Here is a 14037-nt window from a genome sequence, read left to right on the forward strand (position 1 = left end):
CAAAAAGGAGGCCTGGTCGAGGACCGGGCCGCGGGGACGCTAAGCCCCGAAATCATCTCAAGATAACCTCAAGATAACCCTTATCTACCCTTTCCGGTCTTCCCTCTTTCTTAGTCTGTCCCCCTCCCCTCTCTCTCTCTCTCCCTCTCCCTCTCCCTCCCTCTCCCTCCCTCCCCAAACCACCGACCCTCTCTCTTATTCCATCTCCCCTCCGTGACCTTTGACCCCGGACATCTCCCCCCCCCCCACCCCACACCCCCACTCCCCCTAGCCCGTCTGCACCTGAATTCTCGACTTCTATGTGTTCCTGATTGTCTGCTGGTGTCTACATATCTGATGGTTTATTTGTACAGATCTGATTCACTAGGTGCTTGGTTTATTTTCTTCTTCTTCTTCTCTGGGTTTATCTGGATGCCACAGAGCGTTTTATTAATTGGTTTTTCTTCCTCCCTGGGTTTAGTTAGATTCTAGTTCTTCCTTCCTGGGTTTAGTTAGATTCTAGTTCTTCCTTCCTGGGTTTAGTTAGATTCTAGTTCTTCCTTCCTGGGTTTAGTTAGATTCTAGTTCTTCCTTCCTGGGTTTAGTTAGATTCTAGTTCTTCCTTCCTGGCTTTAGTTAGATTCTAGTTCTTCCTTCCTGGGTTTAGTTAGATTCTAGTTCTTCCTTCCTGGGTTTAGTTAGATTCTAGTTCTTCCTTCCTGGCTTTAGTTAGATTCTAGTTCTTCCTTCCTGGGTTTAGTTAGATTCTAGTTCTTCCTTCCTGGGTTTAGTTAGATTCTAGTTCTTCCTTCCTGGCTTTAGTTAGATTCTAGTTCTTCCTTCCTGGGTTTAGTTAGATTCTAGTTCTTCCTTCCTGGGTTTAGTTAGATTCTAGTTCTTCCTTCCTGGGTTTAGTTAGATTCTAGTTCTTCCTCCCTGGGTTTATAGTTAGATTCTAATTACCCTAAATGGTTTTAGTAATCGCTTGAGTCTTTGGTTTAATTAGATTAACCTGTATTTCTTGGGTTTAATTAGTTTGTAAATTAATTCCTTTGGTGTGTGATAATTTTTGAGCAGGTTTGCTCTAACTTGTTTAACTTGGGGTTAGTTTCTTGTTAGTTATACATCACTACATATTGGTACTTTCTGGTGGTCCATCACTATATATTGGTACTTTCTGGTGGTCCATCACTACATATTGGTACTTTCTGGTGGTCCATCACTACATATTGGTACTTTCTGGTGGTCCATCACTACATATTGGTACTTTCTGGTGGTCCATCACTACATATTGGTACTTTCTGGTGGTCCATCGCTACATATTGGTACTTTCTGGTGGTCCATCACAACATATTGGTACTTTCTGGTGGTCCATCACTACATATTGGTACTTTCTGGTGGTCCATCACTATATATTGGTACTTTCTGGTGGTCCATCACTACATATTGGTACTTTCTGGTGGTCCATCACTACATATTGGTACTTTCTGGTGGTCCATCGCTACATATTGGTACTTTCTGGTGGTCCATCACAACATATTGGTACTTTCTGGTGGTCCATCACTACATATTGGTACTTTCTGGTGGTCCATCACTACATATTGGTACTTTCTGATGGTCCATCACTACATATTGGTACTTTCTGGTGGTCCATCACTACATATTGATACTTTCTGGAGGTCCATCACTACATATTGGTACTTTCTGGAGGTCCATCACTATATATTGGTACTTTCTGGTGGTCCATCACTACATATTGGTACTTTCTGGAGGTCCATCACTACATATTGGTACTTTCTGGTGGTCCATCACTATATATTGGTACTTTCTGGTGGTCGATCACTACATATTGGTACTTTCTGGTGGTCCATCACTACATATTGGTACTTTCTGGTGGTCCATCACTACATATTGGTACTTTCTGGTGGTCCATCACTACATATTGGTACTTTCTGATGGTCCATCACTACATATTGGTACTTTCTGGAGGTCCATCACTACATATTGGTACTTTCTGGAGGTCCATCACTATATATTGGTACTTTCTGGTGGTCCATCACTACATACTGCTACTTTCTGGTGGTCCTTCACTACATATTGGTACTTTCTGGTGGTCCATCACTATATATTGGTACTTTCTGGTGGTCCATCACTACATATTGGTACTTTCTGGAGGTCCATCACTATATATTGGTACTTTCTGGTGGTCCATCACTACATATTGGTACTTTCTGATGGTCCATCACTACATATTGGTACTTTCTGGAGGTCCATCACTACATATTGGTACTTTCTGGTGGTCCATCACTATATATTGGTACTTTCTGGTGGTCGATCACTACATATTGGTACTTTCTGGTGGTCCATCACTACATATTGGTACTTTCTGGTGGTCCATCACTACATATTGGTACTTTCTGGTGGTCCATCACTATATATTGGTACTTTCTGGTGGTCCATCACTATATATTGGTACTTTCTGGTGGTCCATCACTACATATTGGTACTTTCTGGTGGTCCATCACTATATATTGGTACTTTCTGGTGGTCCATCACTACATATTGGTAGTTTGGACCAAGTTGTAAATATCGGTACTATTATCTCACGATGGATTACTAGTCTGCGGAGTCGTTAAACACTTGAAAGGTCCCGGGTTCGATTGTTTGGCAGGTGGAGACGATTGGGCACGTTTCAATAGGCCTGCCTGTTGCCTCTGTTCACCTAGCATCAAACAGGTACACATGGGAGCTAAACGACTGTTGTGGTTTGCAGAAGGTCGGAAGATAGCCTGGGAACCGAGGTTATCTTGAGATGATTTCGGGGCTTAGCGTCCCCGCGGCCCGGTCCTCGACCAGGTCTCCTTTTCGTTACACATCCCCAGGAAGGAACCCGTAGCGGCTGTCTAACTCCCAGGTACCTATTTACTACTAGTTAACAGGAGCATCAGGGTGAAAGAAACTCTGCCCATTTGTTTCCACCTGCACAGGGGATCGAACCCAGAACCTCAGGACTAGCGAATCCGAAGCCGCTGTCCACTCAGCTGTCAGGCCCCATTAATACAGTGCAGTATTTCAATGCACAGATTGTTAAACAATTCCCTCACGTATATATATATATACTTTGCATATACATGCAAAGGCCAGAACGAATAGGCGGATCGATCCAACCTCTTCTTAAAACATCCACAATTTATAATCATAATGACTTATATTGTAATTGTCACGTAATTTGAGAAAAATCAACGTAATGAAACTACCTTACCTTGAGGTGTTCTCGGGGCTTAGCGTCCCCGCGGCCCGGTCATCAACCAGGCCTAGTTGGAGGAAGCAGGAGGCCAGACACAGGGGTACCTAATGTCAGATGAAATCCTTCAGAAAACAAAGAGAGGGATTTAGGGGATTTATATCTTCCCGAACCTGTCTAGAGAAGCCTACATCAAGAGGGTATTACCAGCGGCATATGCAAGGCTACCTACCTTGAGGCTACCTTGAGGTGCTTCCGGGGCTTAGTGTCCCCGCGGCCCGGTCGTCGACCAGGCCTCCTGGTTGCTGGACTGATCAACCAGGCTGTTAGACGCGGCTGCTCGCAGCCTGACGTATGAGTCACAGCCTGGTTGATCAGGTCAACCATCGGAACATCGGAACCGCTTTTAGAAATTTGTGTAGATAATTATTCAGAATCTTGTATACCACGTATGTCAGAGCAATCATGGATTAAGCAGCGCTGGAGTGGAGCACAGATCTAGACATACACAATACGAAGTTAGAGAAGGTTCAAAGGTACGCCACCAGACTGGTCCCAGAATTACGAGGTATGAGATAGGAGGAAAGGCTACATGAACTGAATCTCACGTCGCTGGATGACAGAGGATTTAGAGGAGACATGATTACCACATACCAAGTTCTCAGGGAACTTGGTATGTGGTAATCTCTGTCTCTGACAGAGAGACAGACAGACACAGAGGGACAGAGAGACAGTGTACTTGTTATTCCCAGCGTTAACTAAGATGAGAGACAGGATGAAGTCAGCTGTTATCAGGTCATTCATGAAGATATCAAATGTTGCTCTATTTCTGATAGATGAATTGTGGGTAATAGTTGATATGAATGTTGTGTGTGGGGGGGGGGGTTGAGGTTGTGGGCGGGGGGGGGGGTGGATGTCGTGGGGGGGGGGGGGTGGAGGTTGTGGGGGGGGGCTGGGGGTGGGGGAGGGGGGGGTGCTAAGTGGTGGAGAAGGGTGGAAGTTGTGGGTGGGTGGGGGGGGAGAGGGTAGTGTATGATAGGTGAGCCCCCACAGGGGCAGAATGGGCAAGAGTCTCCTGAGAATGGGCAAGAGTCTCCTGAGAATGGGCAAGAGTCTCCTGAGAATGGGCAGTGTGGGGGTGGGCTACACGGGCGGGCGTGGGCACCTTGTGGCACTCATCACACAGGGCACGTGAGTGACAGACGAAGTGCCCGGGAGGAGGGGGGGGTGGGGTGCCCACTCTGGGGAGGGGTGACGGGGAGGGGGTCGCCAACCCCCCTTACTAATACCAACACCCCCCCCCCACACACACACACACACGCCACACGTACACGCAGGCACACACACACACACACACAAACACACATACACACACACACACACACACACACACACACACACACACACACACACACACACACACACACACACAAACACACACACACACACACACACACACACACACACACACACACACACACACACACACACACAAACAAACACACACACACACAAACAAACACACACACACACACACACACACACACACACACACACACACACACACACACACACACACACAAACACACACACACACACACACACACACACACACACACACACACACACACACACACACACACACAAGTAATGAAACTAGGCAGTGGAAACAGGAGGCCAGGCACAGGATACAGAATAGGAGATGAAGTACTTAATGAAACAGACAGAGAGAAAGATCTAGGAGTTGATATCACACCAAACCTGTCTCCTGAAGCCCACATAAAGAGAATAACGTCTGCGGCACATGCGAGGCTGGCTAACATCAGAACAGCGTTCAGGAACCTGTGTAAGGAATCATTCAGAATCTTGTACACGACATATGTAAGACCAATCCTGGAGTATGCGGCCCCAGCATGGAGCCCGTACCTTGTCAAGCACAAGACGAAGCTGGAAAAATTCCAAATGTATGCTACTAGACTAGTCCCAGAACTGAGAGGCATGAGTTATGAGGAAAGGCTGCGGGAAATGCACCTTATGACACTGGAAGACAGAAGAGTAAGGGGGGACATGATCACAACCTACAAAATCCTCAGGGGAATCGACCGGGTAAACAAGGATTAACTATTCAACACTGGAGGGACGCGAACAAGGGGACACAGGTGGAAGCTGAGCACCCAAATGAGCCACAGAGACATTAGAAAGAACTTTTTCAGTGTCAGAGTAGTTAGTAAATGGAATGCATTAGGAAGTGATGTGGTGGAGGCTGACTCCATACACAGTTTCAAGTGTAGATATGATAGAGCCCAGTAGGCTCAGGAATCTGTACATCAGTTGATTGACGGTTGAGAGGCGGGACCAAAGAGCCAGAACTCAACCCCCGCAAACACAACTAGGTGAGTACACACGCGCGCGCGCACACACGCACACGCACACCACACACACACACACACACACACACACACACACACACACACACACACACACACACACACACACAAACACACGCGCGCGCGTGTGCACACGTGGAAAGCTTTCTAAATATATAACTTCACACAAAGGCTCTCGTTGCCTCAACCTGCTGCTTCTGTTGCTGCTGCTGTTGCTTCTGTTGCTGCTGCTTCTGTTGCTGCTGCTGCTGCTGTTGCTGCTGCTGTTGCTTCTGTTGCTGCTGCTTCTGTTGCTGCTGCTGCTGTTGCTGCTGCTGCTGCTTCTGTTGCTGCTGCTGCTGTTGCTGCTGCTGCTGCTTCTGTTGCTGCTGCTGCTGTTGCTGCTGCTGCTGCTTCTGTTGCTGCTGCTGCTGTTGCTGCTGCTTCTGTTGCTGCTGCTACTGTTGCTGCTGCTTCTGTTGCTGCTGCTGCTTCTGTTGCTGCTGCTGCTGCTTCTGTTGCTGCTGCTGCTGCTTCTGTTGCTGTTGCTTCTGTTGCTGCTGCTTCTGTTTCTGCTGCTGCTGCTTCTGTTGTTGCTGCTGCTTCTGTTGCTGCTGCTGCTGCTGCTTCTGTTGCTGCTGCTTCTGTTGCTGCTGCTGCTGCTTCTATTGCTGCTTCTGTTGCTGCTGCTGCTGCTTCTGTTGCTGCTTCTGTTGCTGCTGCTGCTGCTTCTGTTGCTGCTTCTGCTGCTTCTGTTTCTGCTGCTGTTGCTTCTGTTGCTGCTGCTTCTGTTGCTGCTGCTGCTGCTGTTGCTGCTGCTGTTGCTTCTGTTGCTGCTGCTTCTGTTGCTGCTGCTGCTGTTGCTGCTTCTGTTGCTGCTGGTGCTGTTGCTGCTGCTTCTGTTGCTGCTGCTTCTGTTGTTGCTGCTGCTTCTGTTGCTGCTGCTGCTGCTGCTTCTGTTGCTGCTGCTGCTGCTTCTGTTGCTGCTGCTGCTGCTTCTGTTGCTGCTGCATCTGTTGCTGCTGCTTCTGTTGCTGCTGCTTCTGTTGCTGCTGCTGCTGCTTCTGTTGCTGCTTCTGTTGCTGCTGCTGCTGCTTCTGTTGCTGCTTCTGCTGCTTCTGTTGCTGCTGCTGCTGCTTCTGTTGCTGCTGCTGCTGCTTCTGTTGCTTCTGTTGCTGCTGCTTCTGTTGCTGCTGCTTCTGTTGCTGCTGCTTCTGTTGCTGCTGCTGCTGCTTCTGTTGCTGCTGCTGCTGCTTCTGTTGCTGCTGCTGCTTCTGTTGCTGCTGCTTCTGTTGCTGCTGCTGCTTCTGTTGCTGCTGCTGCTGCTTCTGTTGTTGCTGCTGCTGCTTCTGTTGCTGCTGCTGCTGCTTCTGTTGCTGCTGCTTCTGTTGCTGCTGCTTCTGTTGCTGCTGCTTCTGTTGCTGCTGCTTCTGTTGCTGCTTCTGTTGTTGCTGCTGCTGCTGCTTCTGTTGCTGCTTCTGCTGCTTCTGTTGCTGCTGCTTCTGTTGCTGCTGCTTCTGTTGCTGCTGCTGCTGCTTCTGTTGCTGCTGCTGCTGCTGCTTCTGTTGCTGCTGCTGCTGCTGCTTCTGTTGCTGCTGCTGCTGCTTCTGTTGCTGCTGCTGCTGCTTCTGTTGCTGCTGCTGCTGCTTCTGTTGCTGCTGCTGCTGCTTCTGTTGCTGCTGCTGCTGCTTCTGTTGCTGCTGCTGCTGCTTCTGTTGCTGCTGCTGCTGCTGCTGCTGCTGCTTCTGTTGCTGCTGCTGCTGCTTCTGTTGCTGCTGCTTCTGTTGCTGCTGCTGCTTCTGTTGCTGCTGCTGCTGCTTCTGTTGCTGCTGCTTCTGTTGCTGCTGCTTCTGTTGCTGCTGCTTCTGTTGCTGCTGCTGCTGTTTCTGTTGCTGCTGCTGCTACTGTTGCTGCTGCTGCTGCTACTGTTGCTGCTGCTGCTGCTTCTGTTGCTGCTGCTGCTGCTTCTGTTTCTGCTGCTGCTGCTTCTGTTGCTGCTGCTGCTTCTGTTGCTGCTGCTGCTGCTTCTGTTGTTGCTGCTGCTGCTTCTGTTGCTGCTTCTGTTGCTGCTGCTTATGTTGCTCTTGTTGTTGTTGCTGCTGCTGCTGCTTCTGTTGCTGCTGCTGCTACTGCTTCTGCTTCTGCTGTTGCTGCTTCTGTTGCTGCTGCTGCTGCTGTTGTTGCTGCTGATCTGAAGGATCAGAGCACACCTTCACATAAAGGTGTAAACACCATTACCCGCAGGCCAGAGTGCAGGCGGTCCAATTGTAATATCCTGGTGTGGCACCAGTCTGGACCTCCACACCCTCCCAGTGTGGCACCAGTCTGGACCTCCACACCCTCCCAGTGTGGCACCAGTCTGGACCTCCACACCCTCCCAGTGTGGCACCAGTCTGGACCTCCACACCCTCCCAGTGTGGCACCAGTCTGGACCTCCACACCCTCCCAGTGTGGCACCAGTCTGGACCTCCACACCCTCCCAGTGTGGCACCAGTCTGGACCTCCACACCCTCCCAGTGTGGCACCAGTCTGGACCTCCACACCCTCCCAGTGTGGCACCAGTCTGGACCTCCACACCCTCCCAGTGAATTCCGTACCCGCCAAACACACCGAAACTACGACGTTGCTACAACGTTCGAACAAGTTTTAACACCTCCTATAACCAGTTATAACAACCAATATAGCAAGTTGTAACAACGTTCTAATACGTCATAAACACGTTAAGCCAAGATGTAACAACTTTATTACAAGTTGTAACAAGCGGAAAATAGAGACAATTAGGGATTGTGTTTCCAGGGTATAGCGTTCCGAGTTGGTTGGCCTTTGTCCCATCATGGCTGAGTGGGTTAAGCCAAGGTGTCTGCCCTGGAAACACAAACCGTAACTGTCTCTATATTCCGCTTGTTACAACTTGTAATAAAGTTGTTACATCTTGGCTTAACGTGTTTATGACGTATTAGAACGTTGTTACAACTTGCTATATTGGTTGTTATAACTGGTTAGGTGTTAAAACTTGTTCGAACGTCGTACCAACGTCGTAGTTTCGGTGTGTTTGGTGTCTGGGAAGCACCAGAACGCCAGTTCAAGTCACCCCCATTACCCCAAAATTATTTTCTCGTGTTTATACACTATTTAAAAAAAACCAATTCAACGCATTCTAAACTCAATATTTGCAAACAGAGGATCAACTCCTTTGTTAGAAAGCAATTTTGTCAACTTTTCCTTAAAAAAAATCTTGAAAATTTGTCGTAATATCTGTAAGAATTATCCTGGGCTTTGAAAAGAACGCGAATATTAACATATTGGTGAGAAAAAAGGAGCCACTAAACTGGCAAGTAGTTGGACAGGGGCGTAGGAGCTGAAGCTCAACCGAGTAAACACATATTGGCATGTGTGTCTAGGTGAGTTGGACCAATTTACACACCTTTCATAGACCACAGAGTCAATCATAGAGTCAGAGCACAGAGTCAATCACTCAAACGTTCGCAGATTCGCTTCAAGAATAGTTCCTGAATTGAGAGAATTGCAAAGGGAGCAATGATAGAGATGTACAAGATACCCGAGACAATTGACACATACGGCGCAGATAAACAGTTGAGATTGAGTAATATTAGAATGGAATGGATTTGGATGGAATATGGCGACTCAGAGAACCATCTTTTCTACCACAGACGTGGTTATTCATCTGCTAACTGGCATATATATATATATATATATATATATATATATATATATATATATATATATATATATATATATATATATATATATATATATATATATATATATATATATATATGGTTAAGTACTCAACCACAGGACGCAATTTAAGTGCGTTTACAATACCTCAAACTACAATACCTCAAACTACAGTACTTCAAACTACAATACCTCAAACTACAATACCTCAAACTACAGTACTTCAAACTACATTACTACTTGGTTAGCAAACTACATTGCTAACCAGCTTGCATACAATCTCATCTGTCCTACATTAGCCGGGGTAAGAGAGCTCTTGAAAGACAAAGATCTTCAGTCTGAAAGCCCCAAGAAGTACACTCACTTAGAAGATTGTTGAAGCTAATTGCATAAATTGTTGCAACGATAGAATAAATTAATAAAAAAGGGGGGGGGGGGTCGGAAGTGTTTCAAACTGCAGACAAGTGCAAAAGTGGGGCCCGGAAGCTGAAACTCGACACCGCAAACACTATTCCATAAACACAACTAGGCAAGTACACTCACACATTAAGGGTATACAGGCAACCTGACAAACCACACATACCCTCATGAACAAATCCACAAGGGCCGTAACGCGGGTTCGAACCTATGTCTGAGAGGATCCCAGACGTTGCTGTAATCGACTGATCTACATGGTCAAAAGAATTGCAACCGGGAAATCAACTTGACCTACCACGGATACACCCCCACCCCCACCTTCCCCCCTTTCCGCCAATTCACAACCAATCACACTGCTCCCTTATCTCTCTCCCTCCCTCCCTCCCTCCCTCTCTCTCTCTCCCTCTCTCTCTCTCCCTAACCCTTGACTTCTACATACCAACGCCCCCTCCTCTACCCCCCCCCCCCACACACAGGTGCAGGGAACCCGCTTATCCAGCAGCTTCCTGTGGCCCACAAAGCATCACTGAGATGCCCACTGAAGAGAGGATGCGCTCGAACCAGTACCACTGTAGTGCTCTTGTGTGTTAATTGTTTACTCTGAAGTTGGGCCGAGCTGGGGTGTGTGGTGGGGGAGGGGGAGGGGGGATGGGGGGGGGTATGTGTGTGTGTGTTTGGATAAAAGCGTATTGCGTAGTTAACTGCAAGGAAGGGGGGGGGGGGTATCGAACTACTGATCTAAAAAGAGGCGATGAGAGAGACTATGCATTGCAAGTTTTTTTCTTCTCCCCTCATCCCCCCCCCCCTTCTTCGGGAGTGTGGAATGTATGCTCTCGCGTTTCAAGGAATGCACAGGGTTCGATCCAGCACACAGGTCTAGAACCTGAACCAACATGAGCGTAGTGACTGAACTTTTTCAGTGTCAGAGTAGTCAGTAAATGGAATGCATCAGGCAGTGATGTGGTGGAGGCTGACTCCATACACAGTTTCAAGTGTAGATATGATAGAGCCCAGTAGGCTCAGGAACCAAAGTCAATCAACACCAGTTGACTGACAGTTGAGAGGCGGGACCAAAGAGCCAGAGCTCAACCCCCGCAAGCACAACTAGGTGAGTACACACCCTCGTGCTCACCATATACATACAAATACATGTTATCTCTCTATTCCGTTAGGTTGGGTTAGATTAACTTAAGATTTGGTTAAGTTATCTTAGGTGAAATTTACAAAAGAGTGATGACTTAGGGCTTACCTGCATCCCTCAGGTCTTAGACCCTGCTCGAGGGAGGGGTAGAGGAGGAAGAGAGAGAGAGAGAGAGAGAATTATCAGAGGAAAGCGCCAAGCCATTACGACTATATAGCACTGAGAAGGGGTCAGGATAAGGATTAGGGATGGGACGGGAGAGGAAAGGAAAGGTGCCCAACCACTTGGTGGACGGTCGGGGATTGAACGCCGACCTGCATGAAGCGAGACCGTCGCTCTACCGTCCGGCCCAAGTGGTTGAACAAGAGGAGGAAGAGGAGTCGGTGATTAAAGTCCCTGGGGGCGCCATGGCACGGGGATGGAGGGATAGATAGCAGCGAGACAGGCGGTACATTTGATGGAAAGGACGTGGCCCAATCGTTCCCCCCACCCCCAGTCACGCTTCCGGAATGTTGCAACCGTAAAGAACCGCTCACCCAAAATGCTCCAACAGCACAGGCCAGCACGCTACAGGCCAGCACGCTACAGGCCAGCACGCTACAGGCCAGCACGCACAGGCCAGCACGCTACAGGCCAGCACGCTACAGGCCAGCACGCTACAGGCCAGCACGCTACAGGCCAACACGCTACAGGCCAGCACGCTACAGGCCAGCACGCACAGGCCAGCACGCTACAGGCCAGCACGCTACAGGCCAACACGCTACAGGCCAGCACGCTACAGGCCAGCACGCTACAGGCCAGCACGCTACAGGCCAGCACGCTACAGGCCAGCACGCTACAGGCCAGCACGCTACAGGCCAGCACGCTACAGGCCAACACGCTACAGGCCAGCACGCTACAGGCCAGCACGCTACAGGCCAGCACGCTACAGGCCAGCACGCTACAGGCCAGCACGCTACAGGCCAGCACGCTACAGGCCAGCACGCTACAGGCCAACACGCTACAGGCCAGCACGCTACAGGCCAGCACGCTACAGGCCAGCACGCTACAGGCCAGCACGCTACAGGCCAGCACGCTACAGGCCAGCACGCTACAGGCCAGCACGCTACAGGCCAGCACGCTACAGGCCAACACGCTACAGGCCAGCACGCTACAGGCCAGCACGCTACAGGCCAACACGCTACAGGCCAGCACGCTACAGGCCAGCACGCTACAGGCCAGCACGCTACAGGCCAGCACGCTACAGGCCAGCACGCTACAGGCCAGCACGCTACAGGCCAGCACGCTACAGGCCAGCACGCTACAGGCCAGCACGCTACAGGCCAGCACGCTACAGGCCAGCACGCTACAGGCCAGCACGCTACAGGCCAGCACGCTACAGGCCAGCACGCTACAGGCCAGCACGCTACAGGCCAGCACGCTACAGGCCAGCACGCTACAGGCCAGCACGCTACAGGCCAGCACGCTACAGGCCAGCACGCTACAGGCCAACACGCTACAGGCCAGCACGCTACAGGCCAGCACGCTACAGGCCAGCACGCTACAGGCCAGCACGCTACAGGCCAGCACGCTACAGGCCAGCACGCTACAGGCCAGCACGCTACAGGCCAGCACGCTACAGGCCTTCTGCAGCAGACATCTAAAACCCCGGAATCATGTAATTAGACAAGAGGCACCTAAGACCAAAAAAATAATCTGAGTCCAAGAGCTAAAGCTCCTTCTTCCAGGCACGAATAGGTAAGTACAGACACACATGCACTCAACGAAGACGTGGATCACTTCGCTGTATAAAATAACGGGAACACAGAACACTCAACGAAGACGTGGATCACTTCGCTGTATAAAATAACGGGAACACAGAACACTCAACGAAGACGTGGATCACTTCGCTGTATAAAATAACGGGAACACAGAACACTCAACGAAGACGTGGATCACTTCGCTGTATAAAATAACGGGAACACAGAACGAGGCGATAAAGCTGGTAGGGACAGAGAAAACAACTGATAAAGAGGAAGAGTGGAGACTGAGTCCTAGACGAAGATTTAAGAGGTGGAGGAGGGGTGTGGGGGGGGGAGTGTTGTGGAGGTATGTGGGGGTGTGTGGGGAGTGGGGTGTTGTGGGGGGGGGGGGGGGTAACATCGACAGCTGTGGGCCATGGAACATCATTAATCTCCAAACAGCAGCCTCTCTCCCTCCTCCCAAATCATCTTCCAAGTTGATGCACGCCAGAGCAAATAATACTGACATACAAGCCAGGCGGATTTCAATAGGTCATTGTGTGTGTGTGTGTGTGTGTGTGTGTGTGTGTGTGTGTGTGTGTGTGTGTGTGTGTGTGTGTGTGTGTGTGTGTGTGTGTGTGTGTGTTATGTACTCACCTATGTGAACTCTTGGACCTTTCTTGCCACCATTTGTCTTCAGTGGCACCTGATCTAGTTTCCTACTACATCAACTTTTTAAAATTATGAATGTAATTCCCTTCAGCAACTTCCTGCATTAGTTCATTCAGTTTCCCCACTACTTTTAGCGTAAGAGAACGGGAAATACATGTTCTTGTATATTCTCCTACATCCCAGTCCTTATATATCCTAACTTCACTTGGGACCTCCACTGTTATATCCAATGATCCTATCCTCTCCTTCATGCATATCCTATACTTCCTCATCCTGGATATCCAGCCATACAGCTACTCCTTTCTGTATATCTTCCTCATTCCTCGAGAATATCCATGCCATCACCTCCTCTCTCCTCTCTCATCCCCTCCTCCTCCTCCTCATCATTACTCTTACCGCCTCTCTCTCCTTGAGGTTTAAAAGTCAGTAATTAATAAGTCTTCCTTTCTCCAGCACCTGTTGCCACATTTTATATTTGTGCCGCCAGCCTTCTTCCCCCCGGGGTTAAGAGCATCTGCTAAATATTCCCCCCACTGGAGGCTTTCATCATCGCCCGCTGCGGTGTCCTCTTTTACACTACTCGCCCAACAAAAAACGGGATCTTATAAATTAGTTGTGGTGGGGAAAATAATTAAATAAATAAATCAGGTTTCTAAAGGACATGTTAGGGTACTTCAAGGAGGAGGAGGGATGGGGGTGAGGAAATTAATTATTCAATGTTTATTTGTTGGATCTAGATACCTGGTAGGTGCATCCATATCAGTGAATATTTGTGCCTGGAGAAAATACGGGATTTGG

The 14037-nt window shown here is 49.0% G+C and overlaps 1 protein-coding gene across 1 annotated transcript; it reads left to right on the forward strand.

Moving 5' to 3' along the window:
• The first annotated feature begins 11387 nt into the window (after positions 1–11387).
• Positions 11388–12545, forward strand: LOC138368800 (mucin-22-like). The gene has a single exon (XM_069331497.1). The coding sequence runs from the start codon at positions 11388–11390 to the stop codon at positions 12543–12545; it is 1158 nt and encodes a 385-aa protein (XP_069187598.1).
• Positions 12546–14037: the final 1492 nt, after the last annotated feature.

The sequence above is a fragment of the Procambarus clarkii genome, chromosome 26, assembly GCF_040958095.1.
Source record: "Procambarus clarkii isolate CNS0578487 chromosome 26, FALCON_Pclarkii_2.0, whole genome shotgun sequence".
Lineage (NCBI taxonomy): Eukaryota > Metazoa > Arthropoda > Malacostraca > Decapoda > Cambaridae > Procambarus > Procambarus clarkii.